This window comes from Phocoena sinus, chromosome 20 (genome assembly GCF_008692025.1).
Source record: "Phocoena sinus isolate mPhoSin1 chromosome 20, mPhoSin1.pri, whole genome shotgun sequence".
NCBI classification, from domain to species: domain Eukaryota; kingdom Metazoa; phylum Chordata; class Mammalia; order Artiodactyla; family Phocoenidae; genus Phocoena; species Phocoena sinus.
In genome coordinates, this window is record NC_045782.1 from 39,529,370 (window position 1) to 39,552,984 (window position 23,615).

Genomic DNA, 23,615 nt, shown 5'->3' on the forward strand with positions numbered 1-23,615 from the left:
ACAGCGAAAAGTAAATAAATAAATTTATTTATTTCTTAAAATTTCATTTATAAAAAAATATATTAAGTGTATATCGAATGCCATGCACCAAGATAAGCAGTGAGAATACAAAAGTTCAAGGTGAATCTATCCCTTGACCATTAAATCAACCAGATTCAATGAACCTACTGGAATTTTCCCATGTATTTCTTTTTTTTTTTTTTCCATGTATTTCTTTACTACAGATCTCACCTCCTATCTCCAAGTCACTAGAAACTCAATACAGAAGCATTTGCTAGATTCTCCACTTCAGAAATCTTGAGCTAGTTTCTTGTTTACCTGGGCAAATACTTCAGGTCTAATGTCACAGAGAGGTGTCTCTGCTCTCTGACACTCAATCCTTCCCATCTCCAGTTTTCTCAATTTGATTTCTTTAAGAAGCCTCTTTCCATGGCATTCTTTTTTTTTTTTTTTTGACTCGTGAATTTGTTTTTATTTTTATTGGGCTATAGGGGATGGGTTGGGAAATATCTCTGTAATTTATGCCCTACTAGGGAAATGTCCATTCTGATTTTCCTGGTATAGCTTTCGGATCTTTTTCTTTTTCTTGGAGCTGCTACTCTTGCTGGCAGCAGCCTCTTCAGGTCCATTGCTGAGAGGCTTCTCCTTGGAAGAGAATTTCCTCTTTTTCTTGGGGACCCTCTTGTTTCCTGACTCTTCAGGGTCACTATCTGGTTCCTCTTTGGGGAAAGATTTCTTCCTCTTGGTAAGACTTCCACTGCCAGCTGTCTCTTCAAGATCACTACTAACCAGCTCCTCCTTGGAAAAAGATTTCTTTTTTTTGGGTTTGGAGGAGACAGATGGGTCTTCCATTCCATTCTCCGGAGGAGCCTCCTGGGGCTTTTGCTTTTTCTTCTTTTTGGGTCTTTCACTTGTCTCCTCACATTCCTCCGGGGTCCTACTGCTGTTTTCTGAAGACGCCAGGGCAATCGCAGCCAGCCTTTTCTTTGCCTTCTTCAAGCGTTTCTTCTCCTGTTTCTCCAGCTTCCTAGTAACCTCAGCAGCCGCTTCCTCTGCCTGAACCATTGCCTCCTTCATGACATCCAGATTCTTTCGTGGAATCTCTCCAGTCTCATAGAAGGACAGCCGCTCCTCAACTTGTTCTCGAAGCTTCTCCCCAAATACACTGGTAGGTACCTCTGAGAAGCAATCAATTCGTGAGGCAATACTGCATTTTTTTTGCCAGGTATCGGGAGATGTGGCCTTTGTTCTTGGCAGCTGCTCGGCCAATGAAGGTAGAGTGGAAAATGAGTCCATATTTTGGGATGTTGTCTTCAGGACTCTGGAAAGTTGGTCCCTGTGCTGGACCCAGGGAATCACTCAGACACCAGGACTGGCCATCCATGGCATTCTTAACTCCCACAAGTTAAGAGGCTTTTTGCCTCGTGTGGGTCACAAGAGTCTTAAGGATTGCATAAAATGTCACATGCCTTAGTCTCATTCATATCCCCTTGTGGATGTAATCATTACCAGAGCTAAAGGAAGCTGACATTGCCTGAGCTTCAAAGGGAGCCTCAAGATCTATTATGAATAGATTTTTACTTAAAGACTTTTATTTGAAACATTGACAGGCTTTGCAAGTAAAAGCGCAGTGTTATGTTGAGGAACTCAGAGTGAAACTGCAAAAGTAATTACATGTTTCTGTGGAGACAAACTGCTAATCAGTATTTCAAGAACAATGGTCAAGGTCATGCCAGGTCACCAAAAGGTTGTGCAGGAGAAATCTCTCATCCAACACTCAAATCAGATCTTTGGTAGAATAGTTTAAGAATTAGAGTTCATTTTTATATAAAAGGGAAAAACAAAAAACTTATTTGACTGGACACATACAATCATTACACTTCACTGCTGTCACCTCAACGAATGCAGACAAGCAGAATTAACTTTTATTTATTTATTTTTATTTTTAATTTTTAAAATAAATTTATTTTATTTATTTATTTTTGGCTGTGTTGGGTCTTCGTTGCTGCGTGTGGGCTTTCTCTAGTTGCAGCAAATGGGGGCTACTCTTTGTTGCAGTGAGCGGGCTTCTCATTGCAGTGGCTTCTCTTGCTGTGGAGCACGGGCTCTAGGCACGCGGGCTTCAGTAGTTGTGGCTCGCAGGCTCTAGAGCACAGGCTCAGTAGCTGTGGCACATGGGCTTCGTTGCTTCTCGGCATGTGGGATCTTCCTGGACCAGGGGTCGAACCCGTGTCTCCTGCATTGGCAGGCGGATTCTTAACCACTGCGCCACCAGGGGAGCCCAGAATTAACTTTTAAATCAAAATTTTAGCTGCTAACTGCTTGCACTATTATGCAGAGCAACATTTCCTTCCCCAAATTGGTAAGGGAAGTGTACTGGGTTAAATAGTACTCCCCCCAAATTTATGTCCACCTGGAATAGGTGAATATGTCCTTATTTGGAAATAGTACATTTGCAGATATGGGCAAGTTAAGATGAAGTCATACTGGATTAAGGTGGGCACTGATCCAATGACTGGTGTCCTTATCAGAAGAGGGAAATGTGGATGCAGATACAGACACACAGAAGGAAAAATGCCATGTGAAGTTGAAGGCGGCCATTGGAGTGATGTATCCCTAAGCCAAAGAATGCCAAGAATTTTGCACAACCACCAGAAGCTAGGTAGAGGGAATGAAGGATTCTTCCCTAGAGCCTTTAGAAATATCATGGCCCTGTGGACACCTTGATTTCAGACTGCTGTCCTCCAGAACTATGAGAGAATAAATTTCTGTTGTTTTAGGCTACTTGGTTTGTGGTAATGCATATGGCCATTCTAGGAAATTAATACAGGAAGCATATGGCAGAAAAAGACATGAGCAAATATGTTTTTCAAAACACTTGGTTTAATTTAACACTCCCATCTAGGAATCTAAGTTGGATGAGCAAACATGAGGTGACCTTTCACTGGTGGAAATTTAGACAATTGCTGTGCATTCATTCAAACTAGAAAAGGAAGGAAGAAAAAGGAGGAAAAAACCATTTGTTTTAGTCATGTCACTACAGTGACAATTCTTGTAACTTTTTGAGACTCGGTTAGATCATTGCCTCTGTTCTCTCTTTTGTCTTGGTAGTAGAACTGATTTTTGTAACAATTGTTTAGACATTTTCACAGATGCTAAAAAATAGCTCAGTTTAGACACCCAGAATTGCATTAGAGGCTACGCCTCATATGGAATTTCTCACGTCTTCTAGGGCTGTGTGGTAACAACCTGTTTATACTGGATCTTGTTGGACATATGCTGTACTTGTTCAAATTACAGAAAGGCATAAGCACAACTTATTTCTTCCCTAGAGAAGCATACAGGTAACTCTAGATAAAATCAACGTAAATGCCTGATTATTCTGTATCAAAATATTTTAGTCAGTTTTGGGCTAAGTTGATGTATTTGCTGACTGTGATGAAGACAACATCTGAATTTAGTTTGATATTAGTACTATTTCCGTTCTATTAGCCTTTGCCTCCTCCTCTGAACAAACTTCTATTAATCCCTTAATACCCATCGCAAATGTCATGTCTTCTTAAAGCCTCCTGCAAGGCCAAACAGGATTAATAACTCTTTTCTCTGGGCTTACATAGACTTCTACTTCAATTGCTGCTATATCATGTATGTTATATCACAGTTAGTTATTTGTCTGTCTCTCCTGATAGACTGTGAGCTCCTTGCTCCTCTTTGCATTTCCAGTTTCTAACATTATGCCTGGTATAAAGTGTGCACTTAATAGATGTTTGCTGAAGGAATGATGGATTTTTTTTTTTTTTTTGGCTGTGTTAGGTCTTCGTTTCTGTGCAAGGGCTTTCTCTAGTTGCGGCAAGCGGGAGCCACTCTTCATCGCGGTGCGTGGGCCTCTCACTATCGTGGCCTCTCTTGTTGGGAGCACAGGCTCCAGACGCGCAGGCTCAGTAGTTGTGGCTCACGGGCCTAGTTGCTCCGAGGCATGTGGGATCTTCTCAGATCAGGGCTCGAACCTGTGTCCACTGCATTGGCAGGCAGATTCTCAACCACTGCGCCACCAGGGAAGCCCGGAATGATGGATTTTTGATGACTGAAAGCTATTTATTAAAGTACCCATCATTGGGGAATTCCCTGCTGGTCCAGCGGTAAAGACTTGGCACTTTCACCACTGTGGATCTGGGTTTGATCCCTGATCGGGAAACTAAGATCCCGCATGCCACAGGATGAGCACCCCCCCGCCAAAAAAAGTGCTCATCATTGAAGTTAGAGTATTTTCCTTATAGGAATGTTCCAATGTAGAATAACTTTGGGAACTTTACATGGAATACAAGCATCAGCAGTATTAGTGTGCTGAACTTGATGACTCTGTAAAAGTTTTCACACACAGTTTCTGATTCTAGCTTCTGCTTGGAAACTTTCCCTCATATCTCTGTTATAAGCGTACAAGCATCTGTCATGAACTCTGTTCCCCACAGATAAGGAAGTCCATAAAACAAAGGGGACAGAAAAAATGCAGGATGTGATCATATTCCTTTTTGTCTGATAGCTGTGTTCTTTTGTTGATAGTAGATTTCTATTAGGAGGTCCCCGTTTCTTTCAGGATCATCTACCCATTCACTATTCATTCAAGAAATGGTACTTAGCATTGAATGAGTAGGCTCAATGCTAGGGGAGAAAAATCAGGTAGAAACTACTACTGTGTTTGGGGGAATCCCCTGGCAGTCCAGTGGTTAGGACTCCGCTCTTCTACTGCAGGGGGCACAGGTTCGATCCCTGAATGGGGAACTAAGATCCCCGCATGCTGAAGGGCACGGCCAAAACAAAACAAAACCAAAAAACTCAGTGCTCTGTAGTTACCTAAAGGGAAGCAAATCCCAAACGGAGGGGATATATGTATACATATGGCTGATTCACTTTGCTGTACAGCAGAAACTGACACAGCAGTGTAAAGCAACTATACTCCAATTTAAAAAAAAAAAAGAACACACTGCCACAAGGACCTCACTACTGACCCTGTACAAACCTTCTAGGCCTCTGTACAAACCTCAGAAGACAGACTTAGGGCAGATTTATTTTTAAGCTTAATATCTATTCATACTTATTTAAAGTTTTATACTCTCTATACAAATTTTGTTCAAGAGAAAACTCAAGGGCTTCCCTGTGGCACAGTGCTTAGGAATCCCCCTGCCAATGCAGGGGACACGGGTTTGGGCCCTGGTCCGGGAAGATCCCACATGCCGCGGAGCAGCTAAGCCTGTGCGCCACAACTACTGAGCCTGTGCTCTAGACGTCGCAAGCCACAACTTCTGAGCCCGTGTGCCTAGAGTCTGTGCTCTGCAGTGAGCCCGTGCTCCACAACAAGAGAAGCCACCGCAATGAGAAGCCTGCGCACCGCAATGAAGAGTAGCCCCTGTTCACCGCAGCTAGAGAAAGCCCACGCGCAGCAACGAAGACCCAACGCAGCCCAAAATAAATAAATAAATTTAAAAAAAAGAGAAAACTCAACACATAATGTTGACCAATTAGACATTCTTAGACAATTATTAGAAGAAAACATTCAACTGAACGTGAAATTTTTACAAATTATAGAGTGGTTGCTTGATTTTTCACAATATAAATAGTAGAAATTGTTCTCAGAGATATTTTAATATCCAACTTGTGTTAATTTAGCTTGTGTTAAAGTAAACAGTGTTAGATAGAAAAAAAAAGGATGGCTTAAGCTTGGAGCCTGGGTAACTAGGAAAACAATGATGCCATTAGCAGGATTAAGGATCTCAGAGGAAGAGACGGTTTTTATTCAGTGAGAGCGCTAAGTCTTCAAAACTCATGTCACCACCTCCCTGTAAACTTTTCTGATGTCCTCAGGTCCAATACTGAGATATAGTGTTTCGTATCTCAACAATAATAATGATGATGATGATGGCTAACAGTTTTTAAATGCAGACTGAGTGCCAAGCGTGTACTAAGTTCCTTTTCTTCCTTACAATAAACATATAAGGCAAGTACTATTATTAACTCTATTTTATAGAAGAGGAAACTAGGGCTTAGAGAGTCGTAAAGCGAGAGATATTCAATGACAGACCAAGATTTGAATTCAGGTTGGACTCAGAGACAGCACTCGTAGCAGAGTCAGAACAGTGCAATACTCAAGAGCACAAGAAATGGGGCCAAACTGGCTGAGTCTGAATCCTGCTCTGCTATTTATTAGCTGAGTGACTTTTGGCAGATTAGTGTACCTCAATTTCACCATAACATCTGTTAAATGAAGACAATAATAGTGTCTGCCTCCTAGTATTGTTGTGAGGATTAAATGAGTTCATATTTATAAAGCACTTAGAAAAGTGCCTGGCACATGGGAAGTATTAATCTCATCTCACCTTTCTCTCTCTCTCTCTCTCTCTCTCTCTCTCTCTCTCTTCTCTCTCATAATTGTTGGAACTTTATTTCTCACTGAGCTGTGAGCTCCTCTAGGATAGGAAGAGTGTCTGTTTCATTTTACTATCTCCAGCACCTAGCACCATGTCTCCGATATAGCAGACTGCCTCGGCAAACGTTTATTGCCTGAATGGCATTATTCAGGCAACTTGAAATTCCATTTCTGAGACTTGAAGGAATGAGGTGGATAGAAAAATAGGTATGTCTTACACATAGACATTTACGCCTGACAATAGGCAAGACTTCCAAGGAAGAGAGCATGGAGGGAAAAGAAATAGAACACTGGAGAAAGATTGATGGTGGGAAATGAAAGGAGACAGAAAAGGAGCTCCGAGAGAATATACTTTCAAGGAAGCCGTGAAAAAAGGGAATTCAAGGGCACTGATTTGAGTCCAGATGAAAGGCTGTCTTAAAGGTAAGAGTATGAAAATTTGTGGTTAGCGAGCAGCTGACCCTGAGGTTAAAAAAATAACTTTCTTTTAAGTCTCAAAGGAAGGAAATGAGTCATTGTGTAATAGTTTATAAAACTTGGCAGGCTTTCTAATGTGGGACCCTATCCGCCTTGCGGGGAAAGTTGAGAGAACTAGGGAGCAATTAAGCTCACAGGGAAAGGGAGGGCCTGGGGCTCTCCAAGGTGCTGCTTCTCAACAAAATCGTAATGAAGTCGTTATATCTTCATTCACAATGTGAGATGAAAAATGCAAATTAAACGTCAGTATTTGCCCTTTATTTCCTTTAGGCTGGTAAAGCAAGATTGATGATGTTTTTGCCAGGTAGACATAACTCCGTCATTACATTTGAATCTCAGTAGGGTTCCACCACCCACGAAGTATGAATAACCAGTTTTCTGAGTTTTCCTGATACGGTTCTGGTTATGACAAACAACTTGGGATCCCCACTCTTCCTTAAAAGAAGGGCAAGAAAAAGGAATCGACATCAATAGTTGAGAAAGGCGTTTTTATAAATAATAGGTAGACGTCACTTAACGCGTTTTTAAAAACTTATTCTTTTACAAATTTTGAGGAATAGAAAACTTTTAAGTGGTCAAACGGGCGCACAGGAATCCATCAAACAAGATTCGAAATTAACTTTCACAACACCTGGTCTAATAAGGTTCCTGACGAGGTCCGAACGCGGGTTGGAAAAGAATTTCCAGACACAAGGCAGAATGTAAGGAAGATAGAATTTATTAGAGGGAAGGGTCACTGCCAGAACAGCGGCCAACTTCCTAATAGCCTGGGAGAGTCAAGCCCGAACATGTGCTATTGATCAGTTTTTATAGCCAGAAAACAAAAGAAACGGTCCGAGGTGAAAATTCCCTTTACTGATTGGTCGAGGCCCATATACCTTCCTTCTTAGGGTGGGAGTGGGACAGGGCATATGCCTTTCATTACTTGGGACAGGTCCCGTTGCCCAGGTAGGCATCGCCCAGGTGGTCTCACAAATTTCGTAACCATCGCAACATGGTGGGGAGGGCGATTAGGAGTCCAGTAGGGGGTGTAACGCTGACACTTTTTCAGGCAGGGTGGTTCTTTGTCCTTGAAGCACCATCGTCCTTGGAGCACCACAGTTTCTCCCACTGTTAACTGGAGAAAAATAGAACCTGGACAGTTGCTGGAAGGACCGAAGCAAATACCTTTTTAAAGAGGGGTTCTCTATTCTTAAATGAATGAGCCCCCTGATCAAGGCTCCTCTACAGGATCTAGCACCTTCAGCAAGTCGTTCTCCACTCTAGGGCTCAAATAAGGAAAAAGGGTGTGTGTGTGTGCGCGCGTGCGCGCAGAGCAGATTGGGGCTGGAAGCCCTTTAAAGCTCCGCTCGAGCTCTCCAGTCATTTCATAATAATTTCTCTCCTTCATGCTACTTCCCTCGAGGAGGAAAAAGTTGTGAATTAATTTCTTGGGTATGAAAATAAAGAAAGCAGGCAGCTGGCCTCAAGGATACATATTAGTGAGAAAGGATTCTGAAGGGCTCAAGGACTTAAGGCCTAGAGCACCTGCACCGCCCGCCGCACACACCCGCCCTCCCGGGGCCGGCAGCCGAGGCTGCGGGAACAAGATGGCGTCAGCACGCAGGGTCTCGCCCACGCCCCCGCGACTCCGCAATGAGGCCTCCGGCCGAGTCCTCACCCCATTGGCCAACGGCAATGAGGTCATCGTGGGGGCGGAGGCCGGCGGCAGCGCGGGGGCGGGGCTTTGCGGACGCACGCACGTCGAGGTGCTGCTGCCGGGAGCTGAGGAGGCTGCGGCGTTGGTCTGCGGCGATTGCTTTGGCGGCGGCCGGCCCGCGGCCGGAGGTGAGCTGGGGCTGTAGGTACAGCGCGGCAGGGAGCGGCCTCCGAGGGGCACAGCAAACCCTTCTAACGGCCCCCTCGGTTGTCAAAGGAATTAGCAGGGGCTTCAGGTCTCAGAGGAAATGGGGTTTCACCCCTCTTAGGGCACCCCTCCTCTGGGCAGAGAAACAGGAGGTTCACTCCCTTTTGGAGGCCCCGATCCCTTACCCCATCTAAGTGGAAGGTGGAGGAACTGAAGGTTATTGGGTAGGCTGAAGAATCGGGGGGCTTCTTAAAGGGGCTCCCCATTTGAGGATTATCCCCTTTTATTCCCCACTCCGGGAGGTAGGTGTGCCTGGGCTCAGAGAATTCCTCCTTCTCACTAGGTAGACAGGAAACGAGGCAGGTGAATTCGAACAGCTCGTTAGGAGGCGAGGACTGGATGACAGTCGTGAGGCAGGGCTCGGGAACACTTTATTTGGACTCCTCTTGCGCAGGATTACTGTTTCTTCATATTTTTTTTTTTGCGCCCCCCACGCTCCCGAAGTGCTGTGGCCTTTTTAGTTTTCTCTTTGGTTCCAGTGGGATAGAGATGTTCTAGGGAGACTTGTAATCATTAAAGAACAGAAACAGGGAGGCAACTCATTGGAGGCTGTCATTATCGGCAGCCTCTGAACTATGCTGATCTGGCATAATTTTATGTGTTTAGAGGTTGTGGAATCTATTCTTGTTGAGGATAGTGTGGGATCTGTTAACAGCTGTTCTGGATGATTCAGGTGTAGGCAGTCTTAAAGTCAAGCTACATGATCTCTTGAGAAATTCTTGCTTATATCTGAATGCGTGGTTTTGCTGCCTTGAACGTCAAATGCACAAAGGTTTTGTCATTCAGATTTCTCAAAATGTCTCCCAGGCTTCCGGAAGAATAGCTCTTCCTTTGATGCCAGTTTCACCTATCATTAGGGATGCCCTCATTTTGTTGAGTTTAGATTCTGTACAGCCTGTGCCTTACAATAGCTGATTGAGAATAAATAATTGCAGTTTCAGGACCACTGATAGCGCCAATTGTCTTTCCTACCCGGTAACGGTAAGACCGACTGAAAAGGAAATCTTTATTGGCTTATTCATGCGAAGCTTTAACAGATGGAAGAATGTAGTTAATCTTGAAGGTGGGGATAAGAAACAGAAAGCTGCGGAGGTCCAAAGCTTATTCTCTGTGACTTAAAATTGCTTTGTCATTACCATGTATTCCTGTCATGCTTGACTTGAAATTGAGCTTAATGTGTAAGCTGTTAATGTGTTTTTCTGTTTTTGTTTTTTAAGTTAATGCTTATGTGTTTTGATTCTTTTGGGAGAAAATGGTGTTTTCCGAGGAGTTTGGAAAGTTAAACCCTTTAAGGTAGCCGTAACCTTTAGGGCAGTCCTGGGACTTTGACTGTTAGAAATTAGCAGTAGAGGATAGAAAACTAGATGCAACGGAGACATGCTTTATGACAGGGTAACCGAGGTCTCTTCTGTTTGTTTCCTGATACAGGAAAAAAAAATGTCAGCTGCCTCATAATATTGTGTCCAAGGTATTTAAAGAGCTGTTTCGGATTCCCAGTTTCTGTTTTTAATCTGAACACATTCTTATGTATTGAGATGTCCCAAATTATTGTCATTCAATCCTGACGTCGACTGCAAAGGAAGTGACTGTTCATCAGGCGCTCTTTGGGAGAAGATTCAGTAACAGCCGTTGCAATTTCTCCTTTCTGTCTTTCTAAGAAGGATGTCAAAACAGTCGTTAAAGACCTGTCAGCATGGAGTGGAAGAAATGAAATGCAAAACGGAAGAGGCTTCCTGGGGTGTTGTTTGCTCTCAGTCCTCTTGATAAGTCCAAGGTCATATAATTTTCTCCTTTTGCCTTAGGTTGGAGAGAAATCCAGGTACTCAGTCGACCGGTCCTTTCTGCTGCCATGGGGGAGCTTTTCCGGAGTGAGGAGATGACACTGGCCCAGCTTTTTCTACAGTCAGAAGCTGCTTATTGTTGTGTCAGTGAATTAGGAGAACTCGGAAAGGTTCAGTTTCGTGATGTAAGTAGTTATGGGGCTGCTTCTTGATTACCGCTGAACTCTATTTTTCCTGTCATATCATGGCCAATTTGCCTTAAGACGAACGTTTTGCTTTTTATTTTCAAAAATAACATTATAGCACTGGCTTACTATTGGAAGAATGTACATTTCAAGTTGTCTTTGTAGAGATGAGAATGTTTTGTGCCAATCCTTCCATACTTTTACTAGCTACCGCTTTGAGAATAATCTTAAGCATTCTCAAGGTAATTGCTTGGGACGCAGGTGGAGGACACCAGACTAACCTGTTCAAGGCTTGCACTTTGCTTTTGGGCTCCTTAACATCCACAGTACAGTATTTTAAAAAAAGTGTCATAGCTCTTCCATACAATAGGACATATTTATTACAAAATCTGAAGCATCCAGTTACAGATGTGTAGTATATAAGTAAGCATATACTGAATGCCCATTGTTCTGAAGCATTATGCTGGGCACTTGGAGGAGATATCAGAAGAAAATGGACAGTCTAAGAATATAAAAAAAGTATGACCTATGGGGCTTGCAATCTGAAGGCACAATCTACGCTGCTGAAAGGAGGGGGCAGGTAACAGTTCCTCGTGATGCAGTCTCAAAGCTCCATGTACCTCTCATTTATAACAGTCATCATAGTCGTGATTTTCCATTCATCGGTGCGACTGGCTGATTAAAGAATCTCTCTTCTACTGTGATCTAAACACCAGGAAGACAGAGACATTCGTTATTATATCCTTAGTGCCCACATAAAAGATAATATTTGTTGGAATGAATGGATGGATGAAAGAGGAGTGGTCAGAAAGGGATGGAATTAATCAGTTTTGGCTTCCTGGAATTGGCAAGCTTTCAGGAAGTTCTCAGTCTGAGCCGAAATTGCACAAATATAATCCAGTGATGTGGTCTTATTCCCTATTCGCTTTGAACTCTTTTATATCAACTCTCTTCAAATGTTCTTCTCCCTGACGCTGGTTCCTTTTCTTACCTTTCTCAAAACTCATTGTTATCTTCCACCAACCACTCTCTTATGTTCCTTACTCCTGCCATAGGTGTCAGTGTTCCCAAAACTCTTTTCTTTGCTCTCTCTGGCTAAGCTTCTCTGTACCCACATCTTCCCTATCACTTTTTTTTTTTTTTCCTTTTGGTGATCTCATCTATCCTCAAATCTTCCATCTTTACTCAGCGAGTCCCAGATCTGTGTCTCTGGTCCTGACCTCCCAAACACCATCCCTGAATTAACAACTCTCTAAGATTTCTGTCTAACACTACATTGTAAATTAACTGTACTTCAATTAAAAAGAATAAAATAAAATAGCTCAGAAGGCCTTTGTCCCCCCATCCCACCTCCCCCCAAAAAAGATTTTTGTCATCTCTGCTTCTCAAGCTTGTTATGTCTAAATCCCAGCACCTTGCCTTTTAACAAACTATTTCTTCATCCTGACTTTCTAAAGATGAGCTAATGCATCAATATTCTTCCAGTTTTCTAGACTTGAAACCTGAATCAAACCTAAGTCATCCTTAATTTGCAATCCTTTGTCTGGTACTATGGTGTCTCCCTACCTAACACCCATTGTGTCTATTCAGTGTTCTTAACTTTTACTTATGTTGTATTTCAGTCATACAAAACATTATAGGGACTAATACAATGAATATTTATTTTAGCTCCAGACCACTACAGTAAAGTGAGTATCTCAATAAAGCGAGTCACACAAATTTTTTGGTTTCCCAGTGCATGTAAAAGTTATGTTGGGAATTCCCTGGTGGTCCAGTGGTTAGGACTCCACGCTTTCACTGCCGAGGGTACAGGTTCAATCCCTGGTCGGGGAACTAAGATTCCCACAGGTTATGTTTATACTGTAGGCTATAGACTAAACTGTAGTGTATTAAGTGTACAGTAGCATTATGTCTAAAAAAAGATGTACATATATTAATGAAAAAATAGTTTGTTGCTAAAAATTGCTAACCATCATCTGAGTCTTCAGCAAGTCGTAATCTTTTTGCAATCAAAAGATCACTGATCATCATAACAGATAAAATACTGGAAAAGTTTGAAATACTCAGAGAATTACCAAAATGTGACACAGAGACACGAAGTGAGCAAATGCTGTTGGAATAATGGTGCTGATCAACCTTCCTCAATGCAGGGTTGCCACAAACCTTCAATTTGTAAAACAAAGTGATATCTGCAAAGTGCAATAATGTGAAATACAGTAAAACGAGTTGTGCCTGTAACTATGTTTCTACTATCTAATTAAGAGAAACATTCCACAAAGAATTGAAAGCTCCTGTGTATCCTTCTTCCCTGCCATTCATGTCTCTCTCCTCCCTCACAAAGGTAATCTCTACAATCTTTGCTTTTATCATTCCCTTGTTTTTTTTTCCACTTTTGCTGCGTATGTATGTATGTATCACTAAATAATATATAGTATAATTTTATATGTTTTGAAACTATGTATATGGTTTCATGTTGTGTGTATCCTTCAGCAAGTACTTTTTAAATTTAATGTTTGTAAGATTTAACCACGTTGATACAGATAGTGCTAGTTCATTCCTTTAAATTGCTATATAGTTATTGTAAGAATATACAGTTTATCATTTTTTCCTTTTGATGAACATTTTGGTTGATTGCAATTCTTTGCTCAACAGTGGTGCAAGGAAGATTCATATCTATGTCTTGTGGTATACATGTGTGATAGTTTCTCCAGGGCAGTGGTTCTCAAACTTTTTGGTCTAAGGACCTCTTTAGACTCTTAAAAAATTGAGGACCCCAGAGGGCTTTTATAAGAGTTACAGTTAGCGATATTATTGTACTGGAAATTAAAACTGAGAAATGTTTGAAGTATTTACTTATTAAATCATTTAAAAATTATAATAATAAACCTACTACATGTTATCATAACATTTTAATGAAAAATAGCTGTGTTTTCCAAAACAAAAAAATAGTTTCGAGAAGAGGGATATTGCTTTTACGCTTTTGAAAATCTTTTAGTGTCTGAATTAGCAGAAAGCTGGATTCTCATTTGCTTCTGCAGTCAGTCTGCTGTGATGTATCTCATGAGCCTCTGGAAAACTTCACTGAAACACTCATGAGAGAATGAGCATGAAAAAGGCAAATGATGTCCTAGTGTTACAAGAAAAGGGTATTGATTTCATGGACCTGCTGCTGCTCCAGGGATTATAACCAGGAGGCGCACTGCTGAGCATCATGTGCATCCCTAACTGTTAGATGTTATCAGAGTGAACTTCAGAGTGAATGTACCTGTTCATGCTCCCATCGCTGGCAGAAAGAAATTTGCCAGTCTGATGGTTGTGAAGTGGTATCTTGTTGTTTTAATTTGCATTTTCTAGATTAGTACATTTAGTATCTTCTTATTTGTTTATTGGACATAATGGGTTTCATTTTCCATGAATGTCTGTCTATATTATCTGCCTGTTTTTCTATTGGGTTTGCTTGTCTTCTGTATTGACTTGTAGGATTTTTTTTTCAAGTTCTTCATGTACTCTGGAAGCTAATCTTTTTTCTAATCCTCTACTGATAACTTCTTCCAGGCTGTGGCTTGTCTTTTCCCTCTGTTTTTGGTATATTTTGTCATATATATAAAGTTTATTTTTCTTTTTTTGTTATCAGTATTTTCTGTTTTCCTAAATTTTTCTTTTTTAATTTATTTTTGGCTGTGTTGAGTCTTTGTTGCTGTGCACAGGCTTTCTATAGTTGTGGTGAGCAGGGGCTACTCTTTGTTGCAGTACGCAGGCTTCTCATTGTGGTGTCTTCTCTTGGTGCAGAGCACAGGCTGTAGACGCATGGGCTTCAGTAGTTGCAGCACGTGGGCTCAGTAGTTGTGGCTCGCGGGCTCTAGAGCGCAGGCTCAGCAGTTGGGGCGCATGGGCTTAGTTGCTCTGTGGCATGTGGGATCTTCCTGGAGAGGGATGGAACCCACATCCCCTGCGTTAGCAGGTGGATTCTTAACCACTGCGCCACCAGAGAAGTCCCTCCTAAATTTCTTTTTTTTGCGGTACGCGGGCCTCTCACTGTTGTGGCCTTTCCCGTCGTGGAGCACAGGCTCCGGACGCGCAGGCTCAGCGGTCATGGCTCACGGGCCCAGCCGCTCCGCGACATGTGGGATCTTCCCGGACCGGGGCACGAACCCATGTCCCCTGCATCGGCAGGCGGACTCTCAACCACTGCGTCACCAGGGAAGCCCCCTCCTAAATTTTTATCTTGAAAAATTTCAAGCCTAAATACTCTAATGTAGATTCACCAGTTGTTAACATTTTGCTACATTTGAAATAATCTTTTTTACTGCACTGTCAGAGAGTGAACTGTTTCTTTCAAATCCTTTTCCTTTTCTTTCTCTTATTTTACTGTATCCATTGGGACCTTTAATAACATAACTTTTTTTAAATTTATTTTTTAATATTTATTTGTTTATTTTGTCTGCGCCAAGTCTCAGTCGTGGCATGCGGTGGGATCTTCCTTGTGGCATGCAGGATTTTTAGTTGTGACATGTAGGCTCATAGTTGCAGCATGCAGCCTTCTTAGTTGCGGCATGTAGACTCTTAGTTGTGGCACACATGCAGGATCCAGTTCCCCGACCAGGGATTGAACCTGGGCCCCCTGCATTGGGAGCTCGGAGTCTTACCCACTGGACCACCAGAGAAGTCCCAATAACATAACGTGTGGATGAAGAGTAAAAGCAAGCTAATACTGGTTAGGATTGTGTTTAGCTGTATGTAACTGAAAACCCAAGTGTTAGGGGTGTACTTTTCTCATGTAACATGAAGCCCAGCTTCACACTGTCATCAGTGTCCTAAGATCATTCTTTGTTTCTTTTTGGCCATCCTTGAGCATTTGGCCTTTGTCCTTATAGACGACCACCACAGCTCCCAGCATTTCTTCCATATTCTAGGCAGGAAGAAAGAAGTGCAAGGAGAAGGGGGAAGTACTTACATACGGAGGAAAACAACTTTCCCAGAAATCCTCAGCAGACTTTGCTATTTATCATTGGCCAAAATTATGGCATACTCTAGCTGCAGGGGAGTCTGGGAAATGTGGTGGTTTTCTTTTTTTTTCAGCTGGGCAGTTCCTGCCCTAAACAAAATTGGGATTATTGTTAATAAGGAAATAGGGCAAAATGCTTCGTATCTATTATGTATTATGCCTGTCTTGCTTCAAACTTTAAAGGGAATCTTTTAAATTTTTTATAATTTAAATAAGACATTCTTAATTTTTTGGAAAATTCTATTAGATTATGCAGATTCCTTTCAACTTCTGATTTTCTGAAGTTACTGTCACAAATGGTTGTGGAATTTTGTTTAGTGCCTTTCCTTATTGAGGTTGCCATGTTTTTTTCTCCTTTAATCTGTTAATTTGGTGAATTACATAGCCATATTTTTTCCTACTAATTTTTTTAACAGCTTTACTGAGATATAATTCACATACCATACAATTTATCCATTTAAAGTGTACAATTTAATGACTTTTAGTGTATTCACAGAATTGTACAACCATCACCACAATCAATTTTAGAACATTTTCATCACCCCAGTAAGAAACCCTGTAGCCATTAACAGTCCCTCCCCATTTCCTCCCAACCCCACTCCCCACCCCCAGCCCCTGGTAACCACTAATCTTCACTGCTGTTTCTGTGGATTTGCCTATTCTTGGACATTTCATGTGAGTGGAGTCATACAATATGTAGTCTTTTGTGTCTGGCTTCTTTCATTTAACGTAACGTTTTCAAGGTTCATCTATATTGTAGCATGTATCTGTACTTTTCTTTCTTATTTGTATCTTTTTTAAGTATGAAAATATGCAGCATATTAAAATGAGTGGTTTCAGTATAAGAAGTGGTTTCAGTATAGATCTAGTTGTTACTTATCTTCTATACAAAAGATATTGCCCTGTTTTTTTTTGGGTTTTTTTTTTGCGGTACGTGGGCCTCTCACTGTTGTGGCCTCTCCTGTTGCGGAGCACAGGCTCTGGACGTGCAGGCTCAGTGGCCATGGCTTACAGGCCCAGCCACTCCGCGGCCTGTGGGATCTTCCCAGACCGGGGCACGAACCTGTGTCCCCTGCATCAGCAGGCGGACTCTCAACCACTGAGCCACCATGGAAGCCCTGCCCTGGGTTTTAGAGAGACAAGACATGTTTCGTTGCTCGACTTGTTCAAAATCTTCTGTGGCTTATCTGTCCCCTCATTCATTCTTCTCTTTGACATACTTCTTGTCTATTCTTCAGTCCCTTACTGTCTAACGTGTAGGATCATAAGGACAATTTACATTTTGTGAATAGATGTCATGTTGAACATTTTACATTATTACTGCAGGCATTCCTACAGCAACCTGAGAAGTAGAACCTCCTTTTGAATAGTGGAACCTACCACTCTCATTTTACAGTCTAGGAACCTGCAGCACAGATGAAAATACCCCAGGGACACACAGATTTGTATCCAGGATTGTCTGATTCCACTGCCTATGTTTTTTTCAATTGAGATATACCAAAAAAGTCACCCTTTTATAGTGTACAGTTCAGTGGTATTTAGTGCATTCACATGGTTGTGTAACCGTCACCACTATCTAATTCCGGAACATTTAATCGCCCCTGCAAAGAAACCCTGTACCCATAGCAGTCACTCCCCATCTCTCCCTTGCCCCAGCCCTTGGCAATCACTTAATCTACCACTGTCTTTCTGGATTTCCCTATTCTGGATGGACATTGTATATGAATGGAATCATATGACACATTGCCTTTTGTATCTTGCTTCTTTTGCTTAGCATATTGTTTTCAGGATTCATCCTGTTGTAGCATGTATCAGTACTCACTCCATTTTATGGCTGAATATTTTCCATTGTATGTATATACCACCTTTTGTTTATTCATTCATTAGTTGCTGAACATATTTGAGTTGTTTTCACATTTTATCTATTGTGAATAAGGTTGCTATATAAACATTCGTGTACAAGTATTTGTTTGAGTGCCTGTTTTCACTTCTTTTGGGTATATACCCAGGAGTATGTACCCGGAATTGCTGGGTCATGTGGTAATTCTAACACTTTGAAGAACCTCCACACTGCTTTCCACAGCAGCCACACCACTTTACATTCCTACCAGCAATGTATGAGGGTTCCAGTTCCTTCACATCCTCACCAACACTTGTTATTTTCCTTCCTTTTTTTTTTTTTTTTTTTTAATTATAGCCATCCTAATGGGTGTGAAGTGGTATCTCACAGTGTTTGTTTTTTTTGTTTGTTTGTTTTTTGTGTTACGCCTCTCACTGTTGTGGCCTCTCCCGTTGCGGAGCACAGGCTCCGGATGCGCAGGCTCAGCGGCCTTGGCTCACGGGCCTAGCCTAGCTGCTTTGCGGCATGTGGGATCTTCCCAGACCGGGCATGAACCCGTGTCCCCTGCATCTGCGGCAGGCAGACTCTCAACCACTGCGCCACCAGGGAAGCCCTCACAGTGGTTTTGATTTGCATTTCCCTCATGGCTAATGATGTGGAGCCTTTTTCATATGCTTACAGACCATTTGTATAGCTTTTTTTAAACGTAAAATCATCCTTGTAAGCCTGGGAAACTTGGTCATGAGGTGTATTCAAAAGAATTTTAGGGTTCAATTTCCTAATAATTTTATTAGGATTTTTTCATTTATATTTATAAATGATATTGGTCTGTAATTGTCCTTTCTCAAACTATTCCTATCTTATTTTGGTATAAAGATTATACTGGCCAGTCTCACTTATTGGTTGAGGAATGTTCCTTTCATTTGTCTCCTCATTGGAATAGTTTTTCTTAGCTTTGGGCTTATCTAATCTTTGAAAGAACCTATCTTTAAACCTTCTAGGCCTGGTGTTTCTAGATGGGTATATTTTAACTATTAAAATTTCTATCTGTAGTGAACTTTTTCTATTCTTATGTTTATTTATGCCTTCTCTCAGTCTTATAAAACTTTGGTCCATTTTGTCTTTTTAAATAACCATCTTTTAAGAAAAAATGATAACAAATGATAAAGAAAAATAAAAGAAAAAAGTCAGCTTTTGACTTTGTTCAGGAACTTTTATTCATTTCTGCTCTTTTTTTAAATTTTTTTAAGTCTTTTTATTGAATTTGTTACAATATTGCTTCTGTTTTATGTTTTTTGGTTTTTTGGCCCAAGGCATGTGGGATCTTAGCTCCCCAACCAGGGATCAAATCTGCACCCCCTGCATTGGAAGGCGGAGTCTTAACCGCTGGACCACCAGGGAAGTCCCAATTTCTGCTCTTTGTTGTTTTCTACTTCCTGTTATCTTTTTTTTAACTTCTTGAACACTTGACACATTAATTCTTTAGTCTTTTCTATTTGCATCTAAGTCTATAAAGTTCCCTTTAAATACCACTTTAACTGCATCCTACAAAGTTTGATCTCTAGCATTTTCTTTATCATTCCATTCTAAATATTTTAAGATATTTCAGGGAATTCCCTGGCAGTCCAGTGATTTGGACTGTGTGCTCTCACTGCCGAGGGCCTGGGTTTGATCCCCGGCTGGGGAACTAAGATCCCGCAAGCCACGTGGCATGACCACAGGAAAAAAAAAAGAGAGATTTTCATTATGACTTCTTCTTTGTGCTGTGAATTACTTAGAGCTATTTTAGAATTTCCAAATATGTTAAGTTGTATTTTTGATACGGATTTCTAACTTAATTGCATGATAGAGAACATTTTATGGTACCAATTCTATACTGAGACTTGCTGTGTGACCTATTTTGTGGTCAGTTTCTATAAATGAACTCTTGAAGAGAGAACTATTGGATGCAGTGTTAGAAAATGTGTGTGTGTGTGTGTTAGATTAAGCTGATTACATTGTTCAAATGTTCTCTGTCCTTTTATAATATTTGGTGGACTTGATGTATCAATAGTTTTAAAATTATATTAAAATTTCTCACTACTTAGACAGATTTGTCAGTTTTTTCTTGTAGTTCTGTTAATGTTTGTTTGAAATATTTTGAGAATGCCTTGCCCATATATTTCAGGACTTCTTACTCAAAGCAGGCCATGGTGTGGCTACAGTTGAACCTTGACTCTTGATTATGAAACCGGTAAAGTTACCATGAGTCTTGTGGCTACTTTCACTTCAGAATGTCTTGTTTATTGAAGTGGAAATTTCTGAATGAGAGGCTGAGTAGTGCCTGCTCAGTGAAAAAAAACAAAGCAAAACAAAAACAAATAAACACTTTATTAAGGACACACAAGTTTGGAAATTTTCCTTTTCCTGGGAATTGTTCTTATTAGCATTATGTAGTGATTCTCTTAATCTCTAATAATGGTTTTTACTGTAGATTCCATCTGTCTAATATTAATGTAGTACATAATACCAATAATCTTCTTGCTAGGTTCTCTGTTACCAGTCTCTCTCTCTCTCTCACAGTTCATTCTTTTTTAAAACATTTATTTATTTATTTATGGCTGCGTTGTGTCTTTTTTTTGAATTTTATTTTATTTTTTTTTAATAAATTTATTTATTTTTGGCTGTGTTGGGTCCTTGTTGCTGCGCGTGGGCTCTCCCCAGCTGTGGCAAGCGGGGGCCACTCCTCGCTGCGGTGCGTGGGCCTCCCACTGCGGTGGCCTCTCTTGTTGTGGAGCATGGGCTCTAGGCTTGTGGACTCAGTATTTGTAGCACATGGGCTCAGCAGTTGTGGCTCACGGGCTCTAGAGCGCAGGCTCAGTAGTTGTGGAGCATGGGCTCAGCTGCTCCGCGGCACATGGGATCCTCCTGGACCAGGGCTTGAACCCGTGTCCCCTGCATTGGCAGGTGGACTCTCCACCACTGCACCACCAGGGAAGCCCTATTTATTTTTTTATACAGCAGGTTCTTATTAGTCATCCAGTTTATACACATCAGTGTATACATGTCAATCCGAATCTCCCAATTCATACCACCACCACCACCACCACCCGCCGCTGCTTTTACCCCTTGGTGTCCATACGTTTGTTCTCTACTTCTGTGTCTCAATTTCTGCCCTGCAAACCGGTTCATCTGTACCATTTTTCTAGGTTCCACATATATGCGTTAATATGCGATATTTGTTTTTCTTTTTCTGACTTACTTCACTCTGTATGACAGTCTCTAGATTCATCCACGTCTCTACAAATGACCCAATTTCGTTCCTTTTTATGGCTGGGTAATATTCCATTGTATGTATGTACCACATCTTCTTTATCCGTTTGTCTGTCGATGGGCATTTAGTTTGTTCCATGACCTGGCTATTGTAAATAGTGCTGCAATGAACATTGGGGTGCATGTGTCTTTTTTAATTATGGTTTTCTCAGGGTATATGCCCAGTAGTGGGATTGCTGAGTCATATGGTAACTCTAATTCTAATTCTTCGTTGCTGCGCTCAGCTTTCTCTAGTTGCGGTGAGTGGGGGCTACTCATCGTTGCTGTGCGTGGGCTTCTCATTGTGGTGGCTTCTCTTGCTGCAGAGCACAGGCTCAAGAGCGCAGGCTCAGTAGTTGTGGCTCATGGGCTTAGTTGCTCCACGGCATGTGGGATCTTCCCGGACATGGGCTCAAACCCACGTCTCCTACATTGGCAGGCAGGTTTTTAACCACTGCGCCACCAGGGAAGCCCCCCTCCTCTTTTTTATGGAGGTAAACTTTATATTCAGTGAAATGCATAGATCTTAGGAGTACAGGTTGATGATTTTGGTAAATTTATATACCCTTATAACCACCACCCAACTCAAGGTATAGAATATTTCCAGCAGCCCAGAAAGCTATCTTGTGCACACTTCTGGTCAGCCCCTACCCATCATAGGTAACCACTGTTTTGATTTCTACCATCATAGATTAGTTTTGCCTGTTCTTGAACTTCATGTAAATGAATGATACATTACAGACTCTTACGTCTGACTTCTTTCACTCAACCTTGTATTTTTGAGATTTAATCTTATTTATATATATATATCTGTAGTTGATTCTTTTTTATTACTGGATAGCATTCTATGGTACGAACATATCACAGTGTCTTTATCCAGTCTCCTGTTGATGGCATTTGGATCATTGCCAGTTTGGGTCGATTATGAATAAAGCTGCTGTAAGCATTCTTTTACAAATTTCTGTGGACATGTTTTCATTCCCGTTAAGCGGGTGCCTAGCAGTAGAATGCTCAGTCATGAGGTAGGTAGATATATGTTTAACTGTATAGGAAACTGCCAGCAGTATTTTGCTTACTCTTTAATAACGTTTATCACAAAAGTTGTATTGATTGGTTTGTGTCTCTCTTCTGTGGGGCTGATAGCTCTTCAAAGCTAGGATATCTCTTATTCTTTATATTTATGCCAGTGCCTAATACAGTGTCTGGGACATATTTGGTGCTCCACAAATGTTGAGTAACTAATTCTTTCTTTGTATTGCTTTTATGGAATTTATCACATGCTCTCTTATTGGTTGATATTCATCTTCTCTATTAGTTTGCAAGCTTCTTAATGAGTAGGAACTTGTTTTATTCTTATTTGCATTTCCCAGAATATGTCACGTTGCTTTGAAAATTACTTGTGATGTATGATTGAATAAACCAGCCTATCACCTAGAAGGTGAAGACCCTGGGTCAAAGGAACAAGAGAAGTTTGCCTTCTGTCTCTTCTGATTGGGAAGAAGGAGAGAAGGAAAACCAGGCAGAGCTTCTATTATATCCAGTACCCAAATGTGGGAGGTGGTTGTGCTCACTGAGACTTTTGGCCCGGGAAGAACATTTTGTGCCGCTGTGCTTTGTCTAATCTGCCTCCATTCCAGGAATATGTTGCAGCAGTGAGGGAGGGGATTTTACTTTTCATTGGTGAGACTGGTCCCAAAGCAGGTTGTGTGGATCAGTAGAAAGTTTTAATTAGTGTCGCATCATACACTGACACTAAATTAGGTTTTCACTTTGCAGGATGTGTTGCTTATGAAAGAGAGGAAATGTAGCATTTGAATACTTGGTATTCTTTTCTTATTTTGCAGTTAAATCCAGATGTGAACGTTTTCCAGCGGAAATTTGTGAATGAAGTTAGAAGATGTGAAGAAATGGATCGGAAGCTTCGTATGTGCATTTTGGCCTTGTCTGATGTTCCTCTAGTGAGCCATTTGTCTTAAATTAGAGTCCTTTTAATAAAGGAAGAAAATACGACAGGAGGAAAAGAAAAGAGGGTGTAAAGATGAATTTCTTGTGCACAAGTAGACGAGTGGTGTTTGGGCTAGGTGGTGCTTAATAGAAACTTTGTTGATGACAAGGCTGCAAGCTGAAACTGGTTATGTTTTTATGGGAAGGATTTTATGGCAGTACTACACTGTAGAATTCTGAGAGGTAGAACCCAGAACACCATCAATTTTAGATGTCAGCAGAGCCGCCTTTTAAATTTTTTATTTTATTTTATTTCATTTTCCGGTACATGGGCCTCTCACTGTCGCGGCCCCTCCCGCTGCGGAGCACAGGCTCCGGAAGCGCAGGCCCAGCGGCCATGGCCCACGGGCCCAGCCGCTCCACGGCACGTGGGATCCTCCCGGACCGGGGCACGAACCCGTGTCCCCTGCATCGGCAGGCGGACTCGCAACCACTGCGCCACCAGGGAAGCCCCAGAGCCGCCTTTTAATTTGAGCTATTTATGAGGGAAGAATCTTAACATTTATTAAGGTCCTATTGAGAGTTAGGGTGTTCATATAGTTTATTTTGTTCATTCCCCACAACATTCCTTCAGGATGGGTGACTTAGTACCCATATTTAGTAAATGAAGAAACCAAAGATTAGAGCGGTTAAGTGACTTGCCCAAGAACGTCAGCTGTCATGATGGGATCAGTGTTTGAATCCAGGTTGTCTGTCTTCAAAATC

The 23,615-nt window shown here is 41.4% G+C and overlaps 2 protein-coding genes across 7 annotated transcripts in view; one reads left to right on the forward strand and one right to left on the reverse strand.

Annotated features, from left to right (window-relative positions):
* Positions 1 to 519: 519 nt before the first annotated feature.
* LOC116746188 (nucleolar protein 56-like) lies at positions 520 to 1,212 on the reverse strand. Its single transcript, XM_032617484.1, has one exon. The coding sequence runs from the start codon at positions 1,075 to 1,077 to the stop codon at positions 520 to 522; it is 558 nt and encodes a 185-aa protein (XP_032473375.1). The 5' UTR covers positions 1,078 to 1,212.
* A 7,409-nt stretch (positions 1,213 to 8,621) lies between these two features.
* Positions 8,622 to 23,615, forward strand: part of ATP6V0A1 (ATPase H+ transporting V0 subunit a1) — a 55,559-nt gene continuing 40,565 nt past the window's right edge. For all 6 annotated transcript variants that reach the window (XM_032615100.1, XM_032615099.1, XM_032615104.1 and 3 more), the window contains exons 1-3: positions 8,622 to 8,725; positions 10,607 to 10,770; positions 22,751 to 22,829. In XM_032615100.1, coding sequence (XP_032470991.1) covers positions 10,654 to 10,770; positions 22,751 to 22,829 — 196 coding nt within the window. In that variant the 5' untranslated portion in view covers positions 8,622 to 8,725; positions 10,607 to 10,653. The remainder of the gene's footprint in view (positions 8,726 to 10,606; positions 10,771 to 22,750; positions 22,830 to 23,615) is intronic.